This window comes from Vombatus ursinus, unplaced genomic scaffold, assembly GCF_900497805.2.
Source record: "Vombatus ursinus unplaced genomic scaffold, bare-nosed wombat genome assembly UNPS02000582.1, whole genome shotgun sequence".
In the NCBI taxonomy this organism is placed as follows: Eukaryota; Metazoa; Chordata; class Mammalia; order Diprotodontia; family Vombatidae; genus Vombatus; species Vombatus ursinus.
In genome coordinates, this window is record NW_020940360.1 from 6,152,052 (window position 1) to 6,169,795 (window position 17,744).

The following is a 17,744-nucleotide window of genomic DNA, read 5'->3' on the forward strand; positions in this document are numbered from 1 at the left end:
CACTAGGGCCTCACTTTCCAGGAAGGCCAGAGGTCTTGGGAGTGGAGGGGAATCCTTTCTGCGAGGGAAGAGGCAAATGATTTGCCCGGGGAGAAAAAAAAAATGTGCTGTGCGCTTTGTCTAAGTGCAAAGAAGGCAAAACTTATTTAGGACTTGTAGATCTTAGTTTCTCCCGATTCCTCTGAGAGCTCCGACCCCATTCCCCGCCCACCCTTTTTTTCCCCACCCCTCTCCCAGTGAGAGCCCAAAGGACCCTTTAATTCATTACTGGACGGCTCCATCCCACCACCCAGAGAAGCGGGCATCCCTGCTGGGAGATGCTGAGACTGAATTCCTAGGGCGAGGTCACTTTTTTTTTCTTTTATGCCTTTTAATTCATTCAGGATAGGGCACTCCCCAGAATTTCTGATCCCTCCTCCCTCTCTTCTTTCAGTCCCCGAAGAATTCCCTCCCCCTGCCCTCTAGATTCCTTTCCCTCTCTCCTTCCCCACCCTCTTCTCATTTTCCTCTCCTTCCTTTCCAGAAAAAGACCCCTCCCATGTCTCTTCACCCTGAGCTCGCTCCGAAGCCTGGGAGTCATTCACTTTCCTCTTCTACTTCCCTCCTCCCTTTTTTCTCCCCCTCCCTCTTCCCTCCTCCCTACCCCCCTTCTCTGGAAAGAACCACCCGGCTTCAACTTTGCCTCCTCAGTCTCCTCCAGGGCTCTTTGGTGGTGACTCCAGCCCTTGCCTATGCCCTGGTAGCCCATGGCATTGGAGCTCTCCTTTACCCACGAGGCTCCTTGACCGAAACGGTAATCCCCTAAGCCAAGTTGGGTAGCATCTCTGCGGCCGTCATTCCACTCACATTTCCGGAGCCAACAGGTAGGGAGCAAGCCACCTTTCTCATGATGCATGTGTATGACTCAGAATATCAGGTTGGGAGTCAGAGGATCTTGATTCAAATCCTGCGTCTCACTGACTTCGGTCAAGTCACTTCACTTCCTTGACCTCAGTTTCCTCATTTGTAAAATGAAGGAGAGTTGAATTACATGGTTTCTGAGGTCCCGTCAAGTTCAAAGCTGTGATTCTTTGATCCCATGACTCTAATGCATGAGAATTTTTCTCATTTTTGCTTAACTTACATTCCCATGCTCTCAAAGACCCTGGGAGGATCCCTGCAAAAGGGATGTGACTCTTGAGACAACAGAACTTTTCAGTGCTCCAAGGATGAGGACCTAGCTCAGCACCTCCAGAAATTTTCTGTTGGACAGCTTCTAGTCTGGGCAATAGAGTTGCAGAGAAGTTTTCTGCTACTACAGATGCTTTAAATATTAAGTGACAGTGTTTCATTTGGAATCCAAATGAAATTCTTGCTAGTTAAGCAGTACCGAAGGATTTGCCTCCCTTTTAATTTATGTAATTATTAACAGATGTCATTTTAAGAAAAAGGTGTAAAACCCATTCCAGGAAAGCTTACTCTTCTTGTTGAAAGTATCTTTGGCAGGTTTATAATGGGTGGTTTTCTTTTTCTCTGTTTTCCTTTTTCTATCAACCTAGCTGCACACAGACAAGCAAAAGAGCCCAGAGGGAGCATTCACAAAGTCTTGCCCATCCCCTTCATCATTTCCCCACTAGTGCCTCTGTTGGAGAGGAGAAGACTGTAAGTACAGTCTGGCTTTCTTCCCTATCTTTAATTTCCCCTACAGAGTTCTGAAATAGGAGTTGCCCCTTTTAACCTGATGGCTTTCATGCTGGGGAACAAGGGGTCCAGGGAATGAGCAAATCTGAAAATTCTTGAAAATGACTTTGCCATCTGTAGAATCGTATTTAGAATCAAACTAGCTCAATATTTGAGGGAGAAGAGAGGAGACGTCACCCACATGAGACATTTAGGCTTGAAAAGAGTAACCAAGCATTTTATAAGACTTGATTTTGATTAATAATTGTCAGAGGGTTTGAAGTCTAGAAAGGAATTGGACAGGGGAAGCAATGCTGGCAGTGTGACATTTGGTCTAGTTATAAATAAATGTTCATAGAATCATAGATTTCAAGGTGGAAAGCATCTTGGAGGCTTACTTAGGCCACTGCTTTCATTTTAAGGATGAGGAACCTGAGACCCAGAGAGGTTGAATAATTTGTCTCAGAACAAACAGGTAGTTAAATAATAGCACTAGAACTCAAACCTGTGTCCTCTGCCTCCAAATCCAGGGCTTACTTTATCTGTATTTTCTGTAGAAAGTGTTGGGAGGCAGGTGGGGGGTGGTGGTAAAGGTAATGAGTATTGGTTAGCATTGATTTTCTTCTGATTGAATGAACCATTTGTTTATTTCAACCTATCTTAGATAACCAAGTCATATTCACTGCATTTAAAACTGGTGTTTACCCACTGTGTAAGCAAATTATCTTTATAAGAAGGTATTTCTTCATCTCTAATATGCAGAGGTCAGAGTAAATGACCTCTGAGGTCCCTTCTAACTTGAAATCCTATAACACAGAACACAGAATCAGTCAATCAACAAGCATGTATTAAGTGCCTACTATTTGCTACTATTTGATGTACAAAAAGAAAAATGTAAGTTTCTGCCCTTAAGCAACTTACCTTCTATTGGAAATAAAGGACATTATTATTTTATTAAATTCATTTCAATTCAATAAGAGCCTACTATGTGTCAGACATTATGCAAAGCGCTGGCAATACAAAGACCAAAACAGTAATGATAACAATAATAATAATACCACCAACCCTAAACAGTCCACGACCTCAAGAAGTTTATATTCTATTGAAGTGATTTGTATTTCTAGATTTCATGTTCAATTCCTATTTGGTGTGACTAGTTAAAAGTGACAAGTGTCTAAGCTAAAAAGCATTGTGAGTTTAAGTAAATTGAAAAGCCTGGAAAATAGCCTACCAACAAGAATTTATGTGTTTTTTGCTTTAAGAAAACCCAGTATGCCAAAACCTAGAGGGCATGCCTTATTCATTTTGATGTTTTTTTTTTCCTCCTTATTCACTTGGCAGGAATCTTTGTTTTACAGAAGAATTCATTGCAGGATTTCTTTAATGAATAAGTTCCAGGTTAATAGATCCAAATTTCTTTGAAACAAAGCTTTCTAGAAATACACCTACTGTATATAGTGAGACTGTACTGCTAAGACTTTGAGGCACCCAAAACAATTGGAAACTTTTAAAGTGAACTGAAGTAACCATATGACTGAATCAGTCAGCTGTGCCTCTGCCATCAGCCTTCCCCCCAAACTATTGCAAAATGTCACCGACATTATTTTGTTTCCATTCTTCAAACTACATTTAAAAATAGGCCCACAGACTTTCCCAATATCAATTGGAACAGTCTTTTGCCATTTGTTTCCATAGAGAAGCCAACAAAAAGCTTAGGATTTGTTTATTGATTCAAGTATTCCTAAGTCTCGACATACATGACGTGGGGAGTGAGCTAACGAGAGTTCCCGCAGCATGATGAATGGGATGGCTGTGCAACTTTAGAAGATTCAGCAGGGATCTGGGTCAGGGGAAATCAATTGGCACAGCCCTGATGGTTGGCAAACATCTCCCAGAAAGTTGGCTGCTAACGGATAATATTATCCCTCCGTTCATCAATTCATACTATGTAGACTACATGGGAGGTTTTCTTAATGTAATACATTCCATGTGTGAGAGGCAAAGGATGGTGGATTCGACTTGGAAGTCAGGGTTCAAGTCTCACTTCCGACAGTAACTAGTTGTACAGAATCATTTAACCTTCCTGAGACTTTGTATCCTCATTTGTAAAGTGGGGATAATAGCACTTTCCTTACAGAGTTTGTCCTAAGATTTAAATGAGATGATATATTATTATATTATAATATATTATAATATCAGTTATCATGAAAGCATTTTACTCTATTACTCTGTTAACCATTTTTGTACTGAATCTTTCAAAGTAAAATATAATTCACAGCTGAGTGAAAAATAAGGAGAGGAACAGAGATAGGGCTACACCTGTGATTCATTGATTCATTGATATAGGGAATTATCTAAAAAGGCACCTCCCTCTGCCAGTGCAGGTCAGTACTTTGTACCTTAGCTTGGAAAGCCACCCAGAGCCCAAAGAGCAGGGATTTTAAACCTCAGAGCTTCCTGGTTTGGGGCCATTATTTATCCACTGTGGCACACTGAATAATAATTCAAATGAATACAGTAAGCCTCAGTTTCCTCTAGTATGAAATGAGAGAGTCAAATTGGATGACCTCTGAATTCTTCCAGCTTGAAAATTCTAAGTCCCCGAGTCAAAGTGACAAGAATCGCTATGTTCTGTCTGGTTCTGCCACCTAGTGGTCTTGAGGTATAAAGCATGAGAATTTCTAGCCAGGAACGAAAAATTGTCATGTACCCGCAAACTGGAAAATTAATGATGTTTCTCATTTAATAAGAAAATCACAGAATTTTAGAGTTAGAAGGCACTTCAGGGATCACACGAGCTAAAAATATGTCAGAGGGTTCTTCGTAGGAGGAAGTTGATATTGTTTCAATTTTCAATTTCTCTAGCAACAATTAATAAACATTTAATAATCACCTGTTATGTGCTAGGCACTGTGCTAAGTACTGAGTAACACCCTACTCTTTATGACTTTGACCTTTTCAGTCATAGAATCATAGTATATAGAGTAAAAAGGGAACTTAAGAGATTATGTAGTCTAATTTCCTCATTTCATAAATGAGGAAATAGCCTAGAGGGGTTTAGTGATTTACCCAAGGTCACGCAGGTAGTAAGCAGAGTCAGGATTTGAACCTAGGTCCTTTGACTCTAAATGCAATGTCCATGCACCACAATGCTTCCCAAACCACATGCATTTATTACGTACTTACTATTCTGTATTGTCAAAGGACTTGGGTTCCAATCATACCTCTGATGCTTACTACCTATGTGACCTTGGTCAAATCACTTAACTTTCTGGGCCCCATTTTAGAAGGATATATAAGCTCTAGGCCAATGATCTATCAATTTGAATGCCTCTGGGACAAAGACTATATCTTAGACATAAAAAGTAACTCTCTCCCCTCCGTAGGTCCTAAGTGTAGTGATATGTCCCTATGGAAAACTCAGTGAGGAAGATTTTTTTTCTTGAATACAAATTTCTAGATTTTTCTGGCCTTGGAACTGATATTTTTAGTCCCCAAGGGCATCAGGGCTTAATTGAGAGCTTTACAAGTGATGGAGACAAAACCCCTAATGCACTCCTACCCAATAATTGAGGCACATGGAACCTGACATGTTCCATGTTGAACTGTTGAATATAGGGGTTAAGAGTTAAGATTCATTTAAATATGAAGAGGAAAATAGGTTACACATGTGTAACCAATTCTGTATTTTTTTTTTTTGCAAGGCAATGGGATGAAGTGACTTGCCCAGGGTCACATAGCTAGTAATGTCAAGTGTCTGAAGCCAGATTTGAACTCAGGTCTTCCTGAATCCAGGGCCAGTGTTCTATCCACTGCACCATCTAGCTGCCTCCCAATTCTATATTTTCTATCTGTTAAAAATAAGTTATTGAAATACAAGTATCATTTAACTAATAGGAATCTGATAATCTTTTAAAAAATATCCTTGACTAGAAGAGACAAAAAAAGGGTTTTAGGGAATATATATTTGTTTACTGACATCACCAATCTGAATTTACAACTGGCTTTAACTTCAGCAAGGTGTGAAAGACAATTCTAAGCTCCTCTGTTTGACCCCAGAGGGTAAAAGTAGGAACAATGGGTGGCAGCTGCAGAGAAACAAATTTAGTTGCATGTAAGCCCCTTGGAGGCTAGTATCGTTTTTCACCTTGGCTTTGTATTCCTGGCACCTTGCACAGTATCTTGCACACAGTAGGCATTTAATGAATGCTAGTATAAGGAAAAGGAAAAACTTCCTAACGGAACTATCAGAAGTGGAATGAGTTGTCTTAAATTAGTTGAATCACTGGAGTCTACTTGTTGAAAATGTTATAGAAGCTAAAGATTGGACTAGATATAGCATAAAGAGCATTGGCTTTGGTGTCAGAGGCCCTGGATTCAAATCTCACTTCTCTCATTTGTTCCTTTACCTCTATGACATCAAGCAAGTCACTTAATCCCTCTGGGCCTCAGTTCCCTCCTCTGTAAAATTTGAGAATTGGACAAAGTGGTCCCTGGATGTCTCAAGTGCCTCTGAATCTATGATTCTATGGCCTTTGAGGTCTCTCCCAGCTCTAAGACTCCATGAAACATTTATTTGTTATTTCTAGAGCATTGTGCTGGTACCATTGCTGGAGGAGATAGGAAGATTAAAAAAAGACAGCTCTTTCCTTAGTGGAGTTTACAACCTTATAAGGAGACACAGACACAAATAACTAAAATGCAAAATGCTGCATGACACATTCCTGCAAGAAGTAAAAACTAAGTGGTATTTGAGGTATAAGGGAGGGAAGGATAGTCTGAGGATTATTAAAAGAGATTTCATGGAGGAGATATCATTTGGAATGGACCTTAAAAGATCGGTACAATATTAACAAGTGGAGGTGGGAGAGAGGGCTTCACAAAAATCTAAATGTCTATCAATATGGCTATCAGAACACAGATAATTAAAATAACCCAGTGCTGTCCTCTAACTTCAGTTAAAACCAAAACATATTATAAAACTATAAATTTTTTCAATGTGTGAATGAAGCAATAGTTATGGGGTTTCAAAAATTAAAAATAAATATTTATAAATAAAATAAATATATATTCAAAATATAACATCATAATATACTTAGAACTGGAAGGGAACATGGAGATGATTTAGTCCAGTGATAGGGAACCTGAGGCCTCAAGGCCACATGTGGCTCTCTAGGTCCTCAAGTGGACTCCTTACCCCCCCCCCTTTTTTTTTTGCTAGGTAATGGGATTAAGTGATTTGCCCAGCGTCACACAGCTAGTTAGTGTCAAGTGTCTGAGGTCAGATTTGAACTCAGGTCCTCCTGACTCCAGGGCTGGTGCTCTATCACCCAACTGCCCTGTGTGGCTTTTTGACTGAATCCAAACTTCACAGAACAAACCCCCTTTGTTCTGTGAAGTCTGAATCCAAAGGGCAGAACTTAAGGACCTAAGCTTGAATTCAGTCAAAGGGGTACACTTGACCCACATGTGGCCTCGAGGCCACAGGTTCCCTACCCCTGATCTGGTCCAATCCCTAATTTTACAGATGGGGAAATTGAGGCCCAGAGGATATAAGCTATTTGCCCAAGATCACATAGTTAATAAATGGCAATCAATGAGCCAACAAGAATTTATTTAGAACCTATTAGGCACTAGAGATATAAAAACAAAACCAAAATGATCTCTGCCCTCGAAGAGCTTACATTCTATTAATAGAGATCATATGCTAAAATACAAAATGCATGTAAAGAGAGTTTTGGGGTCAGGGAGGCCCTAGCAGTTAGTAATGGGAGGTAGAAATCAGGAAGGGCCTCATTTAGGAGGTGGTATTTGAGCTGAGCTTTGAAGGGAGCTAGGAACTCCAAGAAGCAGATCTGAGGAGAAAATGTGTTCCAGGAATGGAGGACAGCATGGATGGAGGCGTAGAAATAGGATATGGAATATTGGTTGTGTGCAGCACAGCTGAGCTGGGATAAGACAATTGAAAAAACAAAACAAAACAAAGGGGCAGTTAGGTGGTGAAATGGATAGAGCACCCACCCTGGAGTCAGGAGGACCTGAGTTCAAATTTGACCTCAGACACTTAACACTAGCTGTGTGACCCTGGGCAAGTCACTTAACCCCAACTGCCTAAAAAACAAAAAACTAATAGGAAGATAAAAATTAAGTATACAAACAAAATTTAATGCCCCTTTAGAAGGAAATTTGGACACTTTTTGGTATTGGTAGGTCATGGACAAATATCATTTCATAGACTCATAATTGTGCCATCACTAACTGACGTCAGACTACAAATATGAGTAATAATAATAATAATGAATAATAATAGCTCATGTATATAGTGCTTCCAGGTTTGCAAAGCACTTATATATGTATATATGCACATATACTTACATACATATTATGTATACATATATGTGTGTGTATTTATATATGTGTGTGTATATATTTTATATGTATTTATACTGTATATATATATATATTCTCATTTAATTCCTGTAAGCCGCTCCCTTTCCCCATGTTCCCATCTGTGATTTGCCCACCCCATAATCAGCTGTGTAGGCTGACTCACAGCAGAGCATGACTGCTTTGACCTCAGCCTTGTTATCCAAGGCTGGGGTTTGGAACAGACGCCTCTGGTCCTTTGGAAAGTCAGAATGGAGTGCATGGTTACATAGAAGGCTGGATGAAGAAAAGGGAATGGGAGAAGGCAGGGTGCCTACACCTGAGCCTTCAGTGTATGCCAGCCCCCACCTCCCAGGATGCGACTGCTTTGAAAGAATGAATGTCACTTGCAGGCTCTGTGAAGACAGGCTCCAGGGTTGCTTCTTTCATCAGCACCAGCTATCACTGATGTTGCATTTAAATTTCACCACAAGGCAAACTCAGATTTTCCAAAGTAAAGTGTTCTTCAGTATTCATCCTATTTTAAAATACGCTTAATTATAGGCTAAATTAGAAAGGTTAACCAAATGTATGGTCTCTAATTGCTTTGATTTTGAGGTCACATTATAAGGCCCTGTCTTTTGCAAGCTGACCATGATATTTCTAGACTTGGTTGTGTGTTTTAGTAATATTGGACATTCTCAAATATTGTCACGTAGCTGACAAGTGACATTTATTATGTCATGGTTTTAAAAGACTGAAAGTAATAATCTATGGAGTGGCAAAATTTACTAAGCATTCACTTGAAACTATTTTAAAAAGTTATTCCTTATTAAATATGTTTAGTACTCAAATTTCCAGCTACTTAATGTAGTTAAAAAAAGAATCAAAACCTGGATTAAATTCAGATGCAATAAAACAACAGGGTGTTGTAGTGGAAAGAGCATTAAATTAAAAACTGGGAAACCTGAGTTCTAGTGCTGCATCTGTCTCCAATTAGCTGTGTGGCCTTTACCTTTTTAGGTGTGAATTCCTCACTTCTTCAGGAAGATTCATCTTCCTGAGTTCAATTCTGGCCTCAGACACTTACTACCTGTGTGACCCTTGAGAAAGTCACTTAACCCTGTTTGTCTCAGTTTCCTCTTGTATAAAATGAACTGCAGATGGAAATGACAAACTACTCTAGTATCTTTGCCAAGAAAACCCCAAATGGGATCATGAAGAGTCAGACATGACTGAAAAATGATTGAACAACAACATTCCTCACTTATAAAATAAGACATTTGGATTAGGTGATTTCTGATGTTTCTTTCAGCTCTAAGATTCTGTGATTCCATAATCATTGTTTTTTAAATCCAAGCTCAAAGAAGGCAAAAAACTGTGTTTTATTTACATGCAGCACAGAAACCTCCCCTCACCCTAGGCAGAGGGAAGCTATCCCAGGTGTGAGATTACTGGGTTAGTATTCACTCAAAATCACAGCTCCCACGCTCCCACAGATGGTTCCCCCTCCCCCCACCCCAGACAACCAGAAGATACAGAAGTTGGAAGGAAAAGACATTTGGTATAGTCAAATAAACTACAAGAAAGATGCCCCCACCCCCAAGCACACACAGGTACACTTTCCCACAGTTGGTGTCAACTATTTGGGAAAGAGGACGTAGAGGTAATACCTGAGAAGAGGCAGAAGACATAATATAAGTCAGAGAATGTGAGTGGCCACAATGATTCATACCTTCAATGCTTCAAAGCCATCAGTGTCCTCTAATGATGCCATCTTAGCTTTGCACAGTGCTTGGCACACAGTAAGTGCTTAATAAATGCCCATTCATTCATCCCTTGGTTATACTGAGATGATTTGTTCTCTATCAGCCATCTCTGCTGAACTGCTCTCTGCTGCCACCTTCAGGTCTTCAGTTAGTAAAAAAAATCTCTTCTCTTAAGGTGGAAAGATCACCCAGCTTTTCGGTTTATACACCCCAGGGGCTACCTTTACATCTTCAGCCAAGTAGACCCCAGTGAGCAGTACCCAGTGAGCTAACTATAGAAGACTTAGTCGTTCTTAGACATGTTTTTTGAACCCTTTTTTCCTCCTGCTTTCAATCTAAATATTTACCTGAATTCTTATGATCAAAAATTTCTTTAAACTATTACACTACTGGGTCATCGGGGGCCATCCTCAGTCATCCTGATCTATATGTTGCCACTAGACCCAGACAGCTCCGGAGGAGAAAGTAAGGCTGATGCCTTTGCACAGCCCTGACTCACTTAAATCCAATTCACTTGTAAGTCATGGCATCACCTTCCTGATGCCACAGTCCTCTTTGAGAATGAAGGGCAAACAACAACAATAACAACTGCGTCAGACATCAGGGTCCCCTTCAACTCATTCTAGGGACTCCACTTGGCAAATCTGCAAAGGAGCTGAGTGGGGTGAGAGTGAGAAGATTCTTTTCAACCCCCATAATGTCCTTGGTTTCCATGCAAATCAGCTCAGGAACAAGACCAGAAAGGGCTAGGTGGACCTGGTGAAGGTGGTGACCTTTTTCTTATTATTTCCATTTCCCCTTCCTCCCCACAGCAATCAAAATCACTTCGAAAACTTTGTCTCCTATAGTGCCTAGCATAGTGTGTTGGTATTAAGCATATTAGGCACTCAATAAAAGTTTGTTGAATTGAATCACCATCCTTTATGTTTTAAAATGATGCATTAGGTGGTGATTGTTATTTTTGTGTAGAAACAGCTGAAATGATCACTCTTTCCAGAGTAAAGTGTCAGTAAACACTTTTTTCCAAAGCAGATGGGCAGTTTTTTACATGTATGCTGCTATTCAGATGAATGAATGAAAAAGCATTTATTAAATGCTTGCTATGTGTAAGGCACTATGCTAAGTGCCAGAGATAGAAGTAGAAAAGCTGATACAGTTCTTACTCTCTAAGAGCCCACAATCTAATAGAGGGAGGCAACACGTATAAGAAAATTCAGCTTCCAAGTCAGCCTGAAAGGTTCAGTGGTCCTTGATGACAAGAAGCAGGCTTAAATTTGGTTCTGTACCCACAAGGGACTGGAATATGGAGGAGTGAGCCGGTAAATGTTTACCAGCTGGCTTTCTGGGGAAAAAATGTACTTACATCATACTTTTAAGTTCAACCTTCATTATTAACATTTTCTTCATCATTTTTTAAAGTCGAGACAATCAGCAAAACAATAAATAAAGCCCTTGTTTGTAGCATTTGCCAATTTCCAACCTGTAAATAAATGCTCACATTGAAAATTTAGCAGTTGTCTCTCAGGAGCTGTTTGAACAGGCTCCAGAACACTCCTGAGTATATGTTTTCTTGTTGAATATTTACATAAAATAGTTTTACTAACAACCTTGCTCTACCTGTGACAATAACAGAGCAAAAAGTGCAGTTGACTTGTAGGGTAAGGAAGAAAGCAAGAGGGAACCAGCCCTGGGCCTTGCTGATCTAAGCCAGCATCTCTTTGCTTCCGGTTTCAGTGATTTCACCACTACTTAATAATATCCTATCCCCAACCCCACCCCTTCCACTGCCTGATCACTGAACTCCCAACTTGAGACAAAATTTCTCCTGAATTCTACTGGTCCTGAAGCTGCTTAGCTCCATGGGTTTGGAGATATGTAACCAATCCATAATTCCCTTTCCCCTGTTCTCCTGCCACTGCCACCGTAACTAGATGCCCAATTCTGGCATCTGCTTCCTCTTTCCTTTCTACTCCATTTCTAGACCACAAGAGTATGTTTTCTAAAGTTTATTTATAAGAGAAAAGAAAATACGGTATACAAATTCAAAAATAATATGCCGGAGCAAGATAATTAGAAGTGAAGATATAAATAAAACTCTCCATTCTTGGACTGGGTAGTACTTAGCTTTTATGTTCTTCTCTATAGCTACTGTCCTTGAATCTAGTTTGGCCTTTACGCCCATTGTGATTTTTCACAGTCAGAAGCGTCTTTTTCCTCATGGACTCCATGGGCAGGGAACTCTTCTACCCCCCAAATACCACTACCAACAACATCCTTTAGCCAATTTGGAATTGGTCCTTCTGGATACTCCCTATCAAACTAATTGGTCAAGTCTACAATGCTTGACTCAATTCAGCCAATGAGAAATCCTCTTGATTGTGTGATAGACTTTTGGTACTCTACGCACTTCTGGTTATCTAAATTTATTTTTTTATTTAGTCACTGACTATTTAAATTTCACTTCTTCCTACCAAGAGGAAGACAAAGAAATATACACTGATACCAAATAAGTCACTCCCTCCTAAAGTTTGCAGTAGAAGAGAGAAAAGCTAGAGAATTATCTGACATTCACCCAAAATTTGAAGATAGCAGATTTCAAAGGATTCAAAGGAAGGATAGGGAAGATCTATGGACTAAAACTTCTTTAGGGGAAGTCAGCCCAAGGCGAATAAGAAACTCTCAAAGATGAAATTCTGAAGACATTAAGAGAAGTAATTCTAATAAGGAGAAAAAACATGAGTTGTCTGATGAACAAGAAGTGATGTGGCTGCATAGGCAGCTCCCCAATGAATTTAGATTTTCTGAGGATATGTACAGAAGATGCAAACAAAGTAAGGTAACAGAGAATGAGTAAAAAAATGTGGCGATGTAAGAGAATCATTAAAACTCAGAATGATCTGAAACTTGAAAGCTAAAGACATCAGAAAGGGGACATGTTGTTGTTTTTAAGTTATAGAAGAAAAGAGAAGGCTCAGGGGAGGAAGAGGACCATGGCTTTTGGGTGGATGGGATGATGACAAACAGCAATAGAGAAGGCAGTGCTGTTCAGTTTTTTCTTCAGTTTTCTCTGCTAGGAGAATGACCTTTGGACTAGAGAGGAAAGAACAAGAATGTCTAATAGGGAATTGGTGCTCTGGATGTAAGCAAGGTAGCACCTGACCACCCTTGGTGAATTCAAGTCACCTTGCCTTGATGAACTATATTCTGAGGTACTGAAAGAACTGGTGATTGAAATTGTTGAGCCCCCATTAGTGATGTTGCAATGTCGTGGAGGACAGAGAGAGGCGCTGTAGGACTAGAGAAGAGTACATGTTATGATTTTCTTTTTTTTTTCCAAGCAATTGGGGTTAAGTGACTTGCCCAGGGTCACACAGCTAGTGTTATGTGTCTGAGGCTGGATTTGAACTCAGATCCTCCTGATGCAGGGCCGGTGCTCTATCCACTGCGCCACCTAGCTGCCCCCATGTTATGATTTTCAAAAAAGGTTATGGAATAGTCTGAAAACTAGAGGCCACTGAGTTTGATTTTAAATCCTAATGGAATTATTAAAAGGATGATTAGTGAAAACCTTGAAAAGTTAGCAGTTATCACAAAGAGCAGCCATTACTTTATTTAAGAAAAGGTCATTCTAGACTTAGAGATAGGCAGGATAAGATAATCTCTAATAATCCTTAGAAGACAGCAAGTGTTGTGAAGTCAGGAAATACCTGGGTTCAAATCTTATGTCTGAGGTTTACTCACTTTGTGACCATAGACATGTTAGAGCCAATGTGGCATAGTGTACAGAATGACGGATAGGGAGTCAGGAAAACCTGGTTCAAATCTTACCTCATATACTTACCTACTGGTTGATGCTGACTGAGTCATTTAATTTCTTTGAGCCTCAGTTTCCTCATTTGTCAACTGTATATAATAATATCTCTATCACTGACCTTCTATCATTGTTATGGCCATCAAATGAGATAATTTAAGAATTTAAGTAAGTCTCAGCAATTTTATTCCTTTACCTTTCTAAGCCTTGTTTTCCTCAACTGTAAAATGAGATTTATAGTACCTGTGTTATTTTTATAGTTATTTTGCCACTTTGTAATTGAAATGAAAATAAAAAAAGAATTACAATATGCTACCACACAGGATCGTTGTGTAAAAATGGCTTTGAAAACCTTAATGTACTATAGAAATGGGAGTTAGCAAATTACTAATTATTATTCTACCTCTAACACTGGCATATAATTAAGCTGTTGCTTAATTGGTGATTTCTACAACAAAAGTTCTACTTTGCTCCTTCTCATCATTCTCATACTCATTCTGCAACATCAGCAGATATATGAGAGGAGTAATTCTCCTCAATGCTTAAGTACATGGATACCCCACTAAAGTCAGCCTCTGCTTTGCTTCCTAGTGTCCTGACGTGTCCCCAAACTCTTTCGGTCCTTAGCAGCTCAGTTTTATTGTTAGACCTATTTTTCTAATAATAACAGAACATTGGTAATACAGTATGACCCCTGTGTACATCATTGTATAGTGCATCTCTACTCCTATGACACATACAGAAGGACTAAGGTGTGGGTCTAATTTTTATAGTGCTATTTATTCACATCAACACTGCAAACAAGAGATGGTTTAATTCTGATTAAAAAAAAAAATCAAATTTTGCCACCTAGAGGTCATAGAACAACATTGTGATCTGCGACTGTTTCAGATTCCTGCACAGGCACTGGAACCTCAGATACTGATTCATGAGAAGTCTTAAGTGATTTTATTTTTACTCCCCTGGAACTATAACTATAAAAGATCTAGGAAAGTACCTCTGACTACCATTGCTGGGTCCCTGTGCTATGATGTTGGAAGGGAGGTTATGATTGTTTCTTTGGTGCTTTGGGAGAGACTAAGGGGGAATGTATGGAAAAGGATAATGCTTTATCTCTAACTTGTAAGTTTACTAATTTTCTGGCCAGCAATCAGATAGACAAATAAAAAAAATCACTTATAAACTCTCAACATACTTGGAAAGATAAAAAAAATGGGATTGCTGCTACCTTTTAGTGAAATTTGATGAGTATCTTTAGACAATAAAAAACTAACCCTTCTCTTTTTCCTTTTGAAGGACAAGTTTGAGTTGTACTATCAAAATGGAAAATCTACTTTTCTGGCTGATCTTTTCTACCCCTGCATGGACCATCATCGGTGGCTCTGAAACAGAACAGGATTTTACCTGGCACTTACGAAAAATACCTCGGGTAGTCAGTGAAAGAACTTTGCATCTTTCCAGCCCCAAATTTGAAGCAGATGCCAAATTGGTGCTAAATGGAATATGTGGTATTGAATGCCAGAAGGAACTGCCAGTGCCAAGCCTTTCTGAGTTGGAGGAGTCCCTCTCCTATGAGACTATCTTTGAGAATGGCACTCGAACCTTGACCCAAGTAAATGTCCAGGGACTGATGCTCGAGCCTACTCAGAACACTACAAGAAAAATAACACCCAGGAGAAAGCGACAGGTCTATGGCATTGATAGTCGCTTCAGTATCTTGGACAAGCGATTTGTAACCAATTTCCCTTTCAGCACAGCAGTGAAGCTCTCCACAGGTTGTAGTGGTATTCTCGTCTCCCCTAACCACGTCTTAACAGCAGCTCACTGTATTCATGATGGACGGGACTATGTCAAAGGGGGCAAAAAACTAAGGGTGGGGATGCTCAAGATGAGGTCCAAGAGGAATGGCAAGAAACCCAGAGGTTCTAAGAGGAGTCGACGAGAAGCTGAGTATGTAGATCCACCCCAGGGTACCCAAGAGGAGCTGAATATGAGATCCAAGGGAAGGAGAAGAAAGAAAGAATCAGGAAAGGGTCAGAGAGGTTCTGAGGGTAATCCCTCTTTCCAGTGGACCAGGGTCAAGACAACCCACATTCCCAAAGGCTGGGTTAAAGGAGTAAGTGGAAATGTTGCTCTGGATTATGACTATGCTCTTCTTGAATTGAAACGCCCCCACAAAAAGAAGTATATGGAGTTGGGCATCAGCCCAACCATCAAGAAGATGCCTGGGAGTATGATTCATTTCTCAGGTTTTGACAATGATAGATCTGGGCAACTGGTCTACCGGTTTTGTAGCGTGTCAGATGAATCCAATGACCTCTTCTACCAGTACTGTGACGCGGAACCTGGCTCTACAGGATCTGGCATCTATCTCCGCCTAAAGGACCCAGACAAGAAGAAGTGGAAGCGCAAGATCATTGCTATCTATTCAGGCCACCAGCAGATGGACGTCAATGGAGTCCAGAAGGATTATAATGTTGCTGTACGCATCACTCCTCTCAAGTATGCACAGATTTGCCTGTGGATCCATGGAAATGATGCTGATTGTACTTATGGCTAACTGTGCCCACCCCAAAAAGCCACATTCCCAAAACACAGCAAAAACCAATCTCACGTTACTACAACAGCACCTCATCTCAGGTTATGTTTGACTTTGACATCTATCATCAGCATTTCAGCATTTTGGAAATTATTCCTAAAAGACAATGAGAATATTTTCATAATTTTTTAAAGGAGAATTTTAAGTCTGTGTAGCTACTAAAGTGGAACAAGCACCCCAGTGCTAAAGTTTATACTGTTCTTTAAATTGTGGTCATTTTAAATTGTTTGTGACTAAATGTGTTTCCTTCTGCCTTAAAAAAAATTAGGCAAATTTTGAAGCCTCAAACTGGTACTATTTAATAATAGGTAATTTCTCAATAGACATGTTTTCAGGGTTCTGCTCTAGTTAGTATCTAAGGTAATGGACACTCCATAGAACTTGTGGAACTGTATCTGCAGAAACAGGTAAACCACGACGGACAGTATTTAAAATAGGTCAGCTGAGAAATACTAAGAACCCGATGAGTATAAACACTGTATTAATCTGTATTATTAGGTGCTATTTTTTCTCAAAGTAGAAATTCCGTTACTCTCCCTCCCCAAGAAACAATTATTTTTTTCTGACAAATATTATTAGCTTTCTGTCACATATGCCAGTTCTTCGGCATCTATTCTATTTTTAATATTCTCTGTTTCTATGTAAAAAATCATGTTTTTGAATGAACTGGCCATTCTAATCAGATCATCTCCTTACTGGGAGCATCCATATTAATTCACCCAAGTTCAAGTAACACAACTCAGAGCGGGTATGGTCTTGGGACCCATTTGGTAAGAAAGTTAACCAAGTTAAGGATCTCCTAACTAAGAAGCAAATAGCCCAGGTAAGACTTGTGGGTTTATGAGCCTTAGTTGGCATCTGGAAGATATTGCTATGCTTCCCTCACTCCCCTAACTTTCACCCAATTCATACTTTGCTTAGCATAGAAATATTTTTGTTTTTCCTTCTAAGGAGACCTAGGTATACCTTTATACCATTGCACAAGCTGTATGTTTGAATCCTGAAATGCAGGATTCAGAGGAATCAACTTAAATACAGTTCCAGCTCACATTCTTTTGTACTGTGTGTGAACTTGTGTGAAATAATTATATGTGTTTGCTAATTGGTGCTTTATTGCTGGTGCTCCATCGAGTACAAGAATGCATCATTACGGAGCCAACAACTAAAAATCTTTTCTTGGCCATCTTCTATATGATAATAACAGATCTGAGGGAAATAAACATTTTTGTGGTTAGATATATTCAAACTAGGCAAAAGGAAGTAGGATATAGTGGCTAGGTGGCTGGCCATGTAGTCAGGAAGACCTGAATGCAAGTCTCACCTCAGACACATGCTGGCTGTGTGTCACTGGGTGGGCCATTCAATCTCTCAGTGCCACAGGGAATTTTCTAAGACTGCAAATTAAAGACAAGTGTATTGGTAGAGGGTGTTCTTCATCAGGAGCTCCTCACATCTATGAAATCACAGGCCCTACTTTAAAAAAGGCGGGGGGTAGGTGCTTAAGGTTAAATGTATTGTATTCATGTACATTGGGGCAGCT

General features: G+C 39.8%; 1 protein-coding gene across 3 annotated transcripts; it reads left to right on the forward strand.

Moving 5' to 3' along the window:
* The first annotated feature begins 707 nt into the window (after positions 1–707).
* On the forward strand, positions 708–17,496 carry PRSS35 (serine protease 35). 3 transcript variants are annotated; one of them, XR_003568591.1, is made up of 2 exons: positions 708–863; positions 1,539–1,616. XR_003568591.1 is itself a non-coding variant. In XM_027856193.1 (2 exons), exon 2 carries the CDS (start codon positions 14,927–14,929, stop codon positions 16,163–16,165), a length of 1,239 nt encoding a protein of 412 aa, XP_027711994.1. In that variant the 5' UTR covers positions 708–863; positions 14,902–14,926; the 3' UTR covers positions 16,166–17,496. The 3 variants fall into 3 exon arrangements, 2 of the variants coding, with proteins under 2 accessions (XP_027711994.1, XP_027712003.1); XM_027856193.1 differs by lacking the exon at positions 1,539–1,616 and adding an exon at positions 14,902–17,496; XM_027856202.1 differs by lacking the exon at positions 708–863 and adding an exon at positions 14,902–17,496 and having other exon boundaries at positions 1,605–1,641.
* Positions 17,497–17,744: the final 248 nt, after the last annotated feature.

Bases quoted from the DNA above. Each gene is read 5' to 3' on its own strand.
- PRSS35 (XM_027856193.1), top strand. From the start codon at position 14,927: ATGGAAAATCTACTTTTCTGGCTGATCTTTTCTACCCCTGCATGGACC.